General features: G+C 45.0%; 3 protein-coding genes across 3 annotated transcripts in view; all 3 read right to left on the bottom strand.

The window, feature by feature from the left end:
• Positions 1-743, bottom strand: part of LOC311338308 (serine/threonine-protein kinase 4-like) — a 17,552-nt gene extending 16,809 nt beyond the window's left edge. Inside the window, exon 1 of the mRNA XM_084463531.1 lies at positions 380-743. Coding sequence (XP_084319657.1) covers positions 380-423 — 44 coding nt within the window. The 5' untranslated portion in view covers positions 424-743. The remainder of the gene's footprint in view (positions 1-379) is intronic.
• Positions 744-1,147: 404 nt separating this feature from the next.
• cox6c (cytochrome c oxidase subunit 6C) lies at positions 1,148-5,251 on the bottom strand. The gene is made up of 4 exons (XM_084464623.1): positions 5,183-5,251; positions 3,395-3,505; positions 1,608-1,740; positions 1,148-1,263 (listed from the first exon to the last, which is right to left on the bottom strand). The coding sequence occupies exons 2-3, from the start codon at positions 3,497-3,499 to the stop codon at positions 1,615-1,617; spliced, it is 231 nt and encodes a 76-aa protein (XP_084320749.1). The 5' UTR covers positions 3,500-3,505; positions 5,183-5,251; the 3' UTR covers positions 1,148-1,263; positions 1,608-1,614.
• A 1,148-nt stretch (positions 5,252-6,399) lies between these two features.
• Positions 6,400-15,000, bottom strand: part of angpt4 (angiopoietin 4) — a gene marked incomplete at its 5' end in the record, with an annotated part of 20,577 nt that continues 11,976 nt past the window's right edge. Inside the window, 6 exons of the mRNA XM_084464616.1 lie at positions 6,400-7,122; positions 7,641-7,774; positions 13,165-13,331; positions 13,875-13,976; positions 14,292-14,389; positions 14,550-14,697. Of these exons, the coding sequence (XP_084320742.1) occupies positions 6,962-7,122; positions 7,641-7,774; positions 13,165-13,331; positions 13,875-13,976; positions 14,292-14,389; positions 14,550-14,697 (810 nt within the window). The 3' untranslated portion in view covers positions 6,400-6,961. The remainder of the gene's footprint in view (positions 7,123-7,640; positions 7,775-13,164; positions 13,332-13,874; positions 13,977-14,291; positions 14,390-14,549; positions 14,698-15,000) is intronic.

Genomic DNA, 15,000 nt, shown 5'->3' with positions numbered 1-15,000 from the left:
TATTATACATCTACCAATAGGAATGGACACTGGGTACACCATATTTATCATTTAAGTCCCAAGAATGCGGATAAATTAACAATTACGCTCAATTGTTGAGTAACATAATCTATCGTATTGGGGAGACCTCGTAATGCAGTAAGGTTTCCTTGCATCGCAGCCCGTGTCCCGTTTACCAACAAGCTGCTGTCTAAATGTTCAAGAGTCTAAACCAAGTTGCGGGTATTCTTTCTCATAGTGAATCAAATTCAACTTCAGGGCTTTTAAAAAGGTGGACACTGCAGACAGATACTTGTCTGGTTATTCAAGCATTTATATCACCTTTCCATTTTTGCAGTTTAAGTCCAAGTTATCAATGGGAAGAGCTTAGTAACTTTACCTGCGAGGGTGGTTTCTCAGCTGAACCTTGTCCTTGTTCTCCATATTGTTGTCCTCTTCGGGTAGAATGACTTATTTCAAATAGTTTTTCACAAGTTTTCAAGCAAGCTTTCTTCAGGCGAAAGAGGCGCTCGGCTGCGAGCTAAGCTAATAGCGGAGACACGGGAACTTGCTAGCATGTAGCAATTAGCAGCGTTTGAACTCGTAAAACTTATCCTCGATTTGTAACATTTTGGAACACGGAGGCGTAGACAACCTTCGAACTACTTCTCACCCACAAGCAACCGTATTCCCCGTCTTCTGGGTCTCATCCTAACCGGAATAGAGGTACTTTAGTCCAGCTAGACAGTTTGCTTGACAGCGGAGTTCACTTCTCTCTGGACCAGGAAGAGCAAGTGGAACGAGAGATGCTGAACAAAGAGTGCAGCGGCCTCCACTAGATGGCGCAAAAACACCAGAAACCCCAACGTCCATCCATCTGTGACGATGCAAGCGTCAACTGCAAATTCATTTGCTAAATATTATAAAACTATTTAGTCTAAAACTACTATTGAATGAATGAATGAAAATGAATCAATTAAATTCATTTTTAGTCAGACATTGTTGAAAAGCAATCACCTTGTATTTGGACCAAGCATACAGAAGTTTATTATGTACTATTGAGAGATGCTGCAGTTGGGGAGAAGCCAGAGTGGTTCCACGTCCAACTTCCCTCAACAGAACCTTCATGGTCAAAAAGCCGTTCAGCCAATAGAAACACAGACACAGATTAGACATTAATAGAATAGTTTATTTGTAGAGGAACACAACAGCATAGCGTTGTTCAGTCTACCGACTAAAGAACCGCAGGGAGGATTAATCTGTCAGGGTTTGATCGCAGGAATGCTGAAAAGAAAGAGAGATTTTTAGCAGACTGTTTCATCTAAACCATAACATTCCCCTTTTTTATTTTTATTGTATGTATTTTATTGTATTGTATTTTTACCAGTACAACCACCATTATGTTGAACCTACTCAAAGAGACCAGCAAACTGAAAGGTTGTTGGTTCTCGACCCGAACTGGGAAGCTCCCAAATAACCGGTCAATCTCCAACAAGTTCAGATGAGACCATGCAACACCGATAAAAACAACTTTTCTATTCTTGCGTTTCGTAGCTCTTAAACGCCAGTTCATGCATATTCTCAGCTGTGGCAAACAGGAAATGGTTGAGAAGCCAGCAGACACGTACAGGAAGTCTACTCTCCGGAGGGCCGCACGCTCTCAAAGATCCCCGCCTCCCTCATGTTGTTGAACTCCTTGGTGGCGTCGTAGTTCTTGTAGAACTCGGCGTAGGCCTGTTTCCTGGGCTCCGTCACCCCATACTGTGGGAAGAGGGGAGAATGTCACTTGGTCATCAGCTGGTAGTAGAGACCGAGAGGGAGCACTGACAGAGCGTCACCTGGTAGTAGAGACAGAGAGGGAGCACTGACAGAGCATCACCTGGTAGTAGAGACAGAGAGGGAGCACTGACAGAGCGTCACCTGGTAGTAGAGACAGAGAGGGAGCACTGACAGAGCGTCACCTGGTAGTAGAGACAGAGAGGGAGCACTGACAGAGCATCACCTGGCGTACTGAGCAAGGAGACAGCATCACCAGTGAGAGAGAGACGATTATCGACTAGCTACACACTGGGTCACTACGTCTTTGTCGTTGCCCAGAGGACGTTTCCGTTGGTTACGTACACGATAATTCATAATCAACTTGCTGAGGAGTTTCCCCTCCATGTTCATGTAAGACTAGTTGGGGAAGTTTACCTAAAGGTTAATTTGCAGATGCTCATAATCTCCACAGCAGGATGCAGACCCACGTTACCACAGCTGTACGAGGCAGGGTTAGAACTCCACACTAGGGTTGGGCAATGTCCCCTAAATTGGCAGTTGACGACGTTCACAGTAACACCTTACGATGGACCATGACATCGTCGTTGGGGGGGGGCGCAAAGAAAAAAAAAATAGCTTCCACTTAAGAAGAGTTGAAACAATGGCGTTGGTTGATAAAAAGGGTAACCCTACTACTTCGCTTTTATGGCAATTTTTGGATTTAGACCTGATGAGTGGACAGCCAAGGGGCACGACTGACGTTGTGATCTGCTCATGTGTGATCCGCACAATAGACGGGCAGACGACCGATCTACATGACCACTTTATGCGCCTCGCAGAAGTTAATAGAAATGATGATAAACAAAACATCACAGAGCAGGATTGTGAACGTTTACAATGTCTCATGTCAATTTACAATCTGCAAAATGTGTCTGCGTTGGCCGACTTACTTTTTTTAGTTAGGATATTGATGCTGCGCGCCTCCTATTTGCAACGGAATTTGTTTAAGATATAAAACCATTTAATTTCACACACTCACTAAAACAGATCTTTTCGTTTTTAAATAAATATTTGGAAACGAAAATTCACGTATTCCGCAGTGTGGCTCTCTGGCATTGAGCGGGTCTGCAGTATCGCACTCTGCACAACCAGTCAGTAAAGAAGTGAACGGTCTCGGTCACGAACGCCTCGTAGTCAACGCTGTCCGAGCGTCGGTGGTGACGGCAACATTCTCCGTTAAGGACAGGACCTCACGGAGCGAGGCTGCTGCTTCGCTGTACGTTTTCTCCAGCCTCCAGTCGTAGTTTTTGGCGACATGCCACGGTGTAATCTGCCTCGAGAAATGTGATCAGATCGTGGAAGTCACGTCGCTGGCATAGGCTACCGTATTTAAAATAGCATGCATATGCATTAGTAATATTCTTAATTTAATTTACAGAGCAATCCCTGCAAAGTTTCCAGGTTAACTCTAGAAGAGACTAGGAGGACTAGTGTGTGTCTGACGGGGGCGTGGCATCACGATGGAGGCTCTCCATCGTGATGTCGGTCAGCCATCTCGATGGACGATGACATCGTCCATCAGCACATCCCTACTCCACACACACTTTGGTGTGGAGACAAGAGTGACGGACCGATTCCTGTAGAGGGCAGTGCTCACCTTGAAGGCGGCCGCAGCCACCAGAGAAAGGGCGAAGGCGATGGGGAGATGGAACCGCAGCCTCTTCCCCAGAAGACCACGCATCGCTGGCTTAACAAGAGACATGACCACCTACAAACACACAAGCATTATTAACTATACACAGTCACGCCTGGCTTAACCAGAGACATGACCACCTACAAACACACATTATTAACTCCATACACAGTCACGCCTGGCTACAGACAAGCTCTCCTTTAAACACCAAGCTAGGCAGGTGGCACAGAGTGTGTCTATCAGCTTTGATGAGTGCTGAACCTATGGTCTGGTGGTCTGACACACACAGAGACACACACAGTGTCAAAATAACATTAATGATCATATCAGCGTTGATCCGCTGTACAGGATGAGTGTCATATTGAGCTGGGGATGAGTCTAAAGCCTGTGTGTTATTTTTGTTATATTATGTTCCAAAGCACCAACTGTGTTAGCGTGCCTTCCTTTTACCACACTCCTATTTGCCAGGACGCTGTCATAACACCAACACAGTAAGATTATGGGCCAACAGCCCTGAAGACGCTAAAGCACTGTTGAAGCAGACGACTGTGGACCGGAGATCTGCCGTCCCATCATCTAGCTCAGACATTTGTCGATGGTGGGAAAATACACTAGTCAGCAGACTGCAGTTAGAATCCCACAGTGTGTGGTGTCCCTTAACATGTGTCAGTTGCAAGCAGCAACAAAACGGATGAGACGGTACAGTTACCACACACTGGGCACAGTTACAACATTATTAACTGTCCAGGTGAGGTGTTTTAACTCCAGTAAAGCCAACATCTACCTTTGGGTCAAATGTTTGATATTCCCAATCTATTGATGCATAATGTGATCTGGAACTTCTATGTAAATACTGGACCAGAGTTTATAGACTAAATTACTATTAAACGACTGCCCCAATACAGCTGCAGGGCGTCAGCCTGTCGTTTCATATCGCAGTCAACCTCCATAGAACTGCTTGACTTGTACACTTCATTCTGGACCTTTCAACCCAATATGAATCTTCTTTATAGCTTGTTGTCATATTGATATTTGCTGATTAAATACATTGAGCCTTTGGTAAGCATAGTGGTGTTCGCAAGCCCTGCACATCAGATGGACAAGCAGTTCAACAAAAATGTAATAAATACTATCTACTTATGTCTACTTATATACTATCATTACCATAAAATACCACAACATTTAAAACCCAGTAATAACTAAAAGTGAAGGAGATATGTGTGCGTTATCTGTGACCCGGAGGGCCGTGACGAGGCGTCAGGTCGCACAATCAGGTGACCTTCCCAGCCTTGCGCCAGACTGCATTGATTCCGTATTACAGTAATAAGAATAACCTCATAACCCGAAAAGATCTCAGCAAGACTTAATACGGCAACGACTCTGGAGGTGAACGGTGTGACCGCGTCAGGGGCATCGCTGCTTTGTTTAAGTTTTATGAAGCCTGCACTAAAACTACATCAACGCCCTATCACATTTTGAGAAAAACAATCCGCCCCATACTTCATAACCTTAAAGATTGTAAAACGATACCACTGAAATAGAAGTGGGCCAACTTCGCTCGGAAAGCATGCTAGCTGTATAAGCTAAGCTAGTTAGCTGGACACAGGAGAAATAAGACAACGCCAAAATGTATATATAGATTCTATGGAAATAAATGACAAATCACAATGTCAGTAGTTTATGTTGTGTACTATATGGTAAAAGCCTTGAACACACATGTATATTTAAGTGTTCAATGCTCAGAATACTCACAAGTTAAATACACGACCTTCACAGCTGCTGCTCGAGTGTCTCTTCTGTGGTGCGCTGCAGGAACTAGCGCTGATACGGAGATCGCAGAGGGACAAACCGTGCGCCCGACGTTAATACAAGTATATATGGCTTGTACTATTTATTTTTGAATGTCTTAGCTAAATTCATTTAGTTAGGTTTTTTGTGCAGAAGGCTAAATAATGAGGTTGACTTATACATTCCGCCTCATTCCAATTAATTCCGACATGTGTGTTCACTAGTGAACACACATGCAAAGTTATAATACTAGCAAGTACAAATTTTTTATTTTATTTGATATATGTTAATAATTTTTATTGAACTACTAAATCTCAACACACATGCAAGGAAAGAAACGAAAGAAAGAACTATATGCACATTTCCAGTCGCTCACTTGTACAGCCATGGTGTAATGTAAGACATGTACCACCAGGGGACAAACGATTATCGTCTGCATTCATTTTTCAGAAACAATCACAGAAAGCACACACCTGCTAGGTGACGTCTTGTAAATGTAGAATGCATCCTGACATTGAACCTGACTCAACCTCTCGTAGTTTACTACCGCTACAGAGTTTGTATATGACCTGTAAATGATCGTGTCATGATCATTTTCAGACGTTTTGAAGAACGGATGCATCAAATGATATATGGTTAAAGAGATAGCAAGGCAGTCTATTAAGTTCCAGACTGACTGAGGTTAGCATCTGAAAGATTTCCATGCATCTTAAAGTCATGAAAAACACTGAACAAGGTTACCCAGGCAGGCAGCATCTCAAGCTAACAAACAATTGTATGCATTTTGTAAAAAAGTGTAAAACAAAATGTATTTTGTTATTAAAACATTGTGTGAGTGTGTGTGTGTGTGTGTGTGAGAGAGAGAGAGTAGTCTTAAGAGACTAAAGGGGAGAAACTAACGATAGAGAGGTAGTCTTGAACACATTTAAAACCAGCTGACCTCTCTCTAGCTGTACTATGTGGTAGTGATGGTCATTAGAGAGCAGATCATTCACATATATTAACCATTTAGACATTCAGCAGACATCCAAAGCTACTTATAATACGTACGATACAGGTCATCAGGAATCAAATCCAGTATTTTTCGGCTGGGAGTCGAACACCTGACTACCCATTCCTGTGGTGGGGGATGGAGTCAACTGATCCAGGTTCAGCTGCCCATCTTCAGATCAACATGGCATCATGGGTTCAGGGATTTGGTTCACATTGATGGAAATGTTTTAACAAAGACCGTGTTCATCTCTTGGGGATTATAGATGATGATACAAACATTAAAATCATATTCATTAATTACATGATCTTGTTTCTCTCGTCCCTAGACACACAGCTGGATATAAGGAATATGTTTGGTTGAACAGGTGGATTATATGAACTACCGAGGTTAAATACTTTGCTTTCATTATTATCTGAGCAGGACTTCCAGGACCACGTAGTTCCGTTGCTGTAAGCCAACCTCTTGTTTATGTAATGTCAGATATTTTGATACATTATATATATATATGAGAATAATATACAATAGAGATAATCAGGACCGAATATTATCCATATTCTTTTGTTTCCGTCTCCATGTAGGTGAGTCCTGATTGGTGGAGTCCTGACCACTAGACCAACCCTCGTCCAGTCACCGTTCTCCTTCTGTCAGACCATGAAGGAGCCGAGGTAACACAGCCTATAGAGTGACACATTCATGTTGCTAGGTTACAGGAGGCCAGACCATCAGGGAGGTGGAGCATAGGGGTGGTGTTAGAAGTCGTACGGTCGAACCATCATGGCGGTGGAGTGTAGGGAGTAGCTGGGTCCTCTAAAGTGATGCCACTTGATGCCGTTGAGCTTTCTGATGTTTTCGCCAAGAGAGTAGTACATCCCGTTGAGATTAGAGAGACCACAGGCGTCAAACCACCATCCTGAAGGACAGAGAGACATAGAGAGACATAGAGAGGGAGAAAGGGAGAAAGGGAGAGACAGAAAGAGGGAGCAAGAGGTAGAGAGAAAGAGAGAGAGAGAGGGAGAGACAAACTGAGAGAGTATATTGCTTTGGCATCGTAAAGGGATGTTTCCATGACAGTAATGCCCTTTAAATCTTGAGAGAGGGCGAGAGAGTCTTTGCCTGTTAATGCCCTGATATATTTATATATTCATAATTATATTTATATAACAAAATCGTCAAAATTTAATTTTTTGCATATTCTGTCGAACTGCTGTCGAACACAGTGCATTTGAAAGAATTGTGTTGGATGTTCGGGGGAAAAGCTCAACTAGTTTGTGTGCCTGTGTGTGTCTGTATTTGTGTGTGTGTGTGTGTGTGTCTGTATTTGTGTGTCTGTATTTGTGTGTGTGTGTGTGTGTGTGTGTGTGTGTGTCTGTATTTGTGTGTCTGTATTTGTGTGTGTGTGTGTGTGTGTGTGTGTGTGTCTGGCTCTACCTCCGCTGAGCATCAGGGCACACTTGCAGGTGTCACAGTTGTCGTTGTCCTGGTCCGGCGTGCTGAAGGCCGTCCCATGAGAAGACAGGCTGCTCTGTCTGCCTGCTGTCCCACTGTAACCCCGGGCAACCAGCCTGGAGAGAGAGACACTGTAACCCTGGGCAACCAGCCTGGAGAGAGAGACACTGTAACCCCTGGTAACCAGCCTGGATACGGAGAGACATACTGTAACCGCTAGCAACCAGTCAGGAGACAGAGAGAAAGACACTGTAACCCCCAGCAACCAGCCTGGACTATAACCCAGAGCAGCCTGGAGAGAGACTGTAACCAGAGCAGCCTGGAGAGAGACTGTAACCAGAGCAGCCTGGAGAGAGACTGTAACCAGAGCAGCCTGGAGAGACACTGTAACCAGAGCAGCCTGGAGAGAGACTGTAAGGGAGACACTCATTGGCGCAGATCCCAGGGGGGCTGAAGGTACTTGGTTGTGCCCCCATATAAATTATTTCTAAATAAATTATGCAATTAAAAAAATATATTTAAAAGAAGCCGACTCCTGCTGCTGTATTTGTGGATGTGTGGCTCTTTAGAATAGGTAAATATGTATAGGCAGACGTATAAGTGATTAATTAATCATTTTGAAAGTGTCAGTGAACTGTAATCGCTGGAAGTGTACGAGAAGCTAAACCCTCTCAGCACTGCCCAGAGAGAGCTCCCCACGTCCACATCCTCCATTACTGTGTACTCATATGAGACATATTACCACTTAAAGCCAAAAAATGACTGTAGGCTACTATTAATGGCTGTGTGTCTGTTAGAGCAGATCATTTGATATATGTTATTGATATTATTGATATTGTAATGAGAACTGCCCCTTGGAGACACTGTAACCACTAGCAATCAGAGGAGACAGAGAGAGAAATGGTGTGATAGATAGTAAGTGGTGTAATAGAGAGAGAGAGTGGGTTTGTGTGGTCTGTGAGTGTGGTTTCCTGTAGCTGTGTGTGTGTGTGTGTGTGTGTGTGTGTGTGTGTGTGTGTGTGTGTGTGTGTGTGTGTGTGTGTGTGTATAAGTGTGCGGATGACCTGTATTTGTGTGTGTTCAGTAGGGGTGGTAATTGGCAAAAATGTGATGATTGGATAGTATTGAGATATTTGGGCCAAGATTCTATTATTGTGATTTTGTGATATTCGAGTATTGCGATTTGATTCTGCGGTTTATAAAGTGGTCTGTGTTCTTTTATATGCCCATGCACATGTTCGGCGCTGCCCTGCGGCGACGAGCAGCAGTAGTTGGGTCTGTGTGTTGTTTGTCTGTATGCTTTTAACCACTGCGTGATTGATATCAATTTTTAACACTTTTTATTGCTCTTAACTACGAGGATACATCATGGATTTTTTTAGCGCTGTTTTTATGAACATTGTTGCCCTTGGAACTGTGCTGAACTTCCAAACAAACATTTCACAAATCAGCGCAAGTAATCAGCACTGTAGGCTTCAGTATAGCCGTGATTTCCTTTTACAATGCGGCAAATCAGCTGGAACTTTACCGACCCCGGTCGGCATTCTGCCAGAAATCCGAGCACACGGAGCTGCTCACTGGGAAATGCTGGCGGAGGTGCGGGCGGGGAAGCGTGGCTTGGAAGGAGATGGACAAGCGTGGCCATCCAGACCCGGAGACAACCGGCAGCTGTTAGCGGGACGAGTGAGGAAACGGGGCCGGAGAGGAGGAGTGCGGCAGCGGCTACGTAGACGGGGGCTGCGTCGCTTACCACTTCCACCGATCATCCTCGGAAATGTGCAGTCACTCAGGAATAAAATCGACGAGCTGCAAGCGAATGTCGAATGCATTCGGGATTACAAAAATGCCTGTGTGATTGCCCTGACTGAAACCTGGCTGAAGGAGCAGGACATGGGTCAGGACTATGAAATCGATGGCTTCGGGCAGCCTATCCGGCTCGATCGAGATGAACAGCTGACCGGAAAATCACATGGAGGGGGCGTTGCCCTGTATGTCAATCAGCGTTGGTGTAAGACTGTGTTAGTGAGGGAATCATTATGTGCCCCTAATATTGAACTTCTATCAATCTCACTGCGTCCATTCTACTTACCACGTGAAATTCCACAGATATTTTTGACAGTAGTGTACATTCATCCTAAGGCCAATGTGGCAGAGGCTACTGCTACAATTGTCAAACTTGTGCATCGGTTGCAGACTAATGCCGCTTTTCCACCGCCAGTACCTACTCGACTCGACTCGACTCGACTCGCCACGCCTTATTTGCGTTTCCATTGGCAAAAAAAGTACCTGGTACCTAGTACCGGGTACTTTTTTTTAGTACTACCTCCGTCGAGGTTCCATGCCAGCGGAGTAGGTACTTTTGTGTGACGTAAACAGGCTGCTGGTAACTGATTGGCCAGCGGCTGTAAATGGGAATATTCACTCAAGTTAAGTTGTGTCCGGCGTGGTTGGAGTCCACGAACCCGCTCCCGAGGGGGACACTGATCAGCGTTTCGCCGTGTGTGTCGCTCCTTTCCCGGGGCTAGAGTTAGGCTGCGCGTCGTTATGTGTGTCGGGCGTGGTTGTGTGTGTCCGGCGTGGCTGGAGTCCACGGACCGGCGTTTCGCTGTTTCGTTTCAGTGTCGTTCCTTTCCTAGGGCTCGAGTTTCGCCTCTATCAACGTTACCGTATGACAACAATAGACGCGCAGTCATTGCGCTTTTTATTTTATTTCCCATCCCATCATAACCTTTCCCGGGAATCAGGAAATAGTCTTGATCAGATTCAGATTTCCCGGGAATCGCGTCTCCCGTGATTAAAACCCAATGACGACCCGCCCATGGTGGAGAGGTTCTTTTCTACGACCCGCCCACATTGAAGAGGTACTTTTTTAGATGGAAACGCAACCAAACCGAGTTGAGTCGAGGCGAGTCGAGTCGAGTCGAGTTGGTACTGGCGGTGGAAAAGCGGCATAAGTCTCCTGATGCACCTCATTTTATACTGGGAGATTTCAATGCTTGTTGCCTTAAAAAACCTCTTGGTCATTATTACCAGTATATAAATTGCCCAACTAGACATGGCAAAGTGCTAGACTTATGTTATGGCACAATTAAAGGGGCTTATAAATCCTATGCATTGCCTCCATTAGGCTCTTCTGATCATAATTGTGTTCTTCTTGCCCCTGTCTATCAGTCAACCCTCAAGAGAGGAAAAATTGAACACAAAGAAGTTGCTGTTTGGACAGATAGTGCCATACGTGAATTGAATGGATGCCTTTATAGCACTGACTGGGATGTTTTTATAAATGCTTGTACTGACTTGGATGAACTGACTGACACCGTGACAAGATATATTTGTCACATGGAAGAGAGTATTATACCAAGAAAGACAATTAAATTATATCCAAATAACAAGCCCTGGGTTAATAAATCTCTTAAGAATGTCCTCAATCAGAAAAAGCTTGCTTTCCAACAGGGTGACACCCACCTGCAAAGAGAAGCACACAAACTGGTTAAGAGAGAAATAAAGCTGGCCAAAATAGCGTTTAAAAACAAAGTAGAGGGTGAACTTAAGAATAATAACTCTCGCTTTGCTTGGCAGGGAATTAAGTCTATGGTCGGTATCCAAGGAAAGAAAAAAGGAGTATTTTTCCCAAATAAGTCTGATGCTGATCTGGCGAGGGAATTAAACCAATTTTATCTGAGGTTTGATCACCAAGATTTTTCAGAAGAATTATCTGGATATTGTGGGGTCCCAGAGGGCAGTAAGATCCAGACTGATGAGATGGATGTCTGGAAAATTCTGGAAGGGACAGACCCGAGAAAAGGTCCTGGCCCTGACGGCATCTCTGGTCGTCTGCTCAGAAACTGTGGCCTGTTTCTGAGTGACATCTTCTCATACATCTTTAGGTTCTCCCTATCCCAGATGAATGCTCCACTGGTATGGAAAGAATCTGTCATAGTCCCTGTGGCCAAAATTCCATCACCTAAGGAATTGAATGACTTTCGCCCCGTGGCGCTCACCTCATTAGTTATGAAAGGATTTGAGAAGATTGTGAAGAGGAGTTTGCTGGGGATGTCACAGAGTATTATTGACCCACTCCAATTCGCATACCAGGCGGGAAAGGGGGTGGAGGATGCGACGGCAACTCTTCTTGATTTGGTCTTAGGGCATTTGGAGGGCACTAAGACACATGTTCTGGCATCCTTCATTGACTTTTCATCAGCTTTTAATTGTATGCAGCCTCACATCCTCGCTTCCAGGCTCTCTGAAATCCCAGACATTGATGCTGGTACCATAGGATGGTTGGTGGGGTGGCTGACCAGGAGACCGCAGAGAGTTCGTGTTAATAACACCCTGTCCACAGCACTGACGTGCTCAACTGGTTCGCCTCAGGGGTGTGTCTTGTCGCCCTTATTATTCATCCTGTATACAAACTGCTGTCGCAGTACTTATGAGTCATCATTTATCATAAAATATGCTGATGATTCAGTGATCCTTAGTCTCCTGCAGGACCATGAGATGGACCATGGCCCTGTTTTGGATAAGTTTGCTGACTGGTGTGAGGAGTCATTTTTGCAACTAAATGGTAGTAAAACAAAAAATATGCGGTTTGATTTCCGTAGAAACCGTCCTACCATGCCACTATTGACTATAAAAGGGTCCCCAGTCGAGACCGTCAGCCAGTATAAGTATCTTGGGACTATTTTGGACGAAAGGCTGACATTTGAGCCCAATACGGACAGAATCTGTAAGAAGGCCAATCAAAGACTGTTTTATTTGAGAAAGTTGAGGACTTTCCAGGTAGAGAGGTCCCTCATGAGAATGTTTTATTCATCCTTTGTCAAGTCTGTATTTACTTTTTCTATGATCTGCTGGTTTGGTAACCTCAGTCTTGCTAACAAAAACAGGCTAAGCAGTATCATTAAACAATGCCGAAAGATCATTGGCACTGACCTTGATGATCTAGGTCTGATCTATCAAGTCAGGTGTGTTCAGAGGGCAAAGGTCATACTGGCAGATCCTGATCATCCTCTGAACAAGGAGTTTAGATTGTTACCCTCAGGAAGGAGGATGTCTTTTACTAGGAAGGCCAGGTCAAATAGATACTTGAGATCATTCGTCCCGCTAGCTGTTAAATATTTGAACCAGCTGTAGCTGATGATTTGATGTGACTTGCAGGTAATAATTTTTATGATGTATCCTGGTATTTCTATTTCTTGTATCGTTATGTTTTAATATACGATGTATTTCTATCTATTTATTGCTACCTATGTGTTGCATCTGGTGTGTTTATTGTGCCAACTGCTGTTGTATACTAAATTGCCCCCTTGGGGATATTAAAGTAAATCAATCAATCAATCAATTTGTTTGCACCGTGTACGGCACTTTGGCCAGTGAAAACTGTTTTTAAATGTGCCTTATAAATAAATTTGACTTACTTACTTACTATGTATATGTGTGTGAGTGTATAAGTGTGCGTGCGTGCGTGCGTGCGTGCGTGCATGCGTGCGTGCGTGCGTGCGACCTGTATCTCTGGTTTTCGCTGGCCAGGCTGAAGAGGTCGTACTGGGAGAAGACGTGGTTCCCCTCCCAGTCCCGGAGCTCCACCCGTAGGGAGTACTGCCCCAGCAGGCTCAGCCGGTGAAGGGCCTCCAGGCCCAGCCACTGCTCCCCCAGAGGGTCCCCGAAGCCCTGCAGGGGGCAGCACACCCACAGCCTGCTCACACCCACAGCCTGCTCACACCCACAGCCTGCTCACACCCACAGCCTGCTCACACCACACAACATTGCTTTCACAACATTGTCGTCCGAAATGTATTGTTTTCCATTCCGCCTGGTTGGGTTCACAGTATGGTGTGACAAACGTCATCGCTGCGTTCACAACAAACAGCACAGGGTGTTGAACTCTATCAGGATGGGATTAATTGGAATGGACTCATTGGTGTGATTGTGACAGGCCCCTGAAGACACTCACAATCTTATAAGTGCTGCATAACATTAACATCTCGTGGTTTAGCAGACACTTACAGCGACATACAAGTGAGGCTGAGAACAATCCAAGCCGCTGATCAGAATTGGAGCAACAACAGGAAGAAGAACACCAGGTTATCAAGGTTAGTAGAGCGCGGATAATGAGGGGATAATGAGGCCATTCAACCGCAAACAGCATCATGTGCAATGGATGCCAATTCCTGTCTCCAAGTCCACTGATGGTTGATGATGAACTGAACCCACCGTCTTGTATTCTCTCCAGGTCCTCTGGAAGTCCACGCTGCCGTCAAATCGTTTCTGGAACACCAGCCAGCCCCCTCCGCTGGTGTCCATGTCACAGTACACCTGCAGGACAACACACCTGTGTGTCACCTCATAGGCCAGCAGAAGGCACACCAGGTAACCTTACCAGGCAGAGGAAGCTCATGGTGTTACAGTATACACCACAGGAAACTCACGGGAGCAAGGGAACAAGGTGTGTTACCTACTACCTCATAAGGTAACATGTAACCCACCTTGTTCCCATATAAGGTAACAGGGAACCCACCATGTGACCTTATAAGTTAATAGGTAACCCACCTTGTTACCATATAAGGTAACAGGAAACCTACAATAACAACACTAAGGTAACAGAAAGCAGAGCCACAAAGGGAGCCTCACCTGGACGGGGTGGGAGGTGTTGGTGATGTAGATGTCATAGAGACCGCTGGTCGAGTGTCCTGCCTTGAAGATATCACTACAGTCCCTCCATCGCTGCACTGCAGGGGGCAACCCTACAGACACGCACATAGAAAGGTTCATAAGGGTCGATTACGGTACATTTTTATATCATTTGCAATACTGCTAGCCACCATATTCAGGAGTGTGTGTGTGTGTGTGTGTGTGTGTGTGTGTGTGTGTGTGTGTGTGTGTGTCTACCTGTGGTGCTTCTCATCATTGTCAGCAGGGTGTGGACAGACGCCATCAGCTGAGCCTGGGTCTTCTGGAGCGCTGTGCTGTTGCTCCTAGCAACCATCAGCTGTCGTTCCAGAGATTCCATGGAAACCATTTGACTTTTAACCATAGCCTATCAGAGAGGAGGACAGACTATCACTGTCCTGAACACTGTACTGTAACTGATGTTAAAGGACCCAGTGTAGCTGTGATACAGGACAGACTGTAGCTGTGATGAAGGACAGACTGTAGCTGTGATACAGGACAGACTGTAGCTGTGATGAAGGACAGACTGTAGCTGTGATACAGGACAGACTGTAGCTGTGATGAAGGACAGACTGTAGCTGTGATGAAGCTGTGATACAGGACAGACTGTAGCTGTGATGAAGCTGTGATACAGGACAGACTGTAGCTGTGATGAAGGACAGACTGTAGC

This window comes from Micromesistius poutassou (assembly GCF_964030765.1).
Source record: "Micromesistius poutassou genome assembly, chromosome: 2".
In the NCBI taxonomy this organism is placed as follows: Eukaryota; Metazoa; Chordata; class Actinopteri; order Gadiformes; family Gadidae; genus Micromesistius; species Micromesistius poutassou.
Note: the sequence above shows the minus strand (reverse complement) of the source record. Positions and strands in the feature narration are given on the sequence as shown.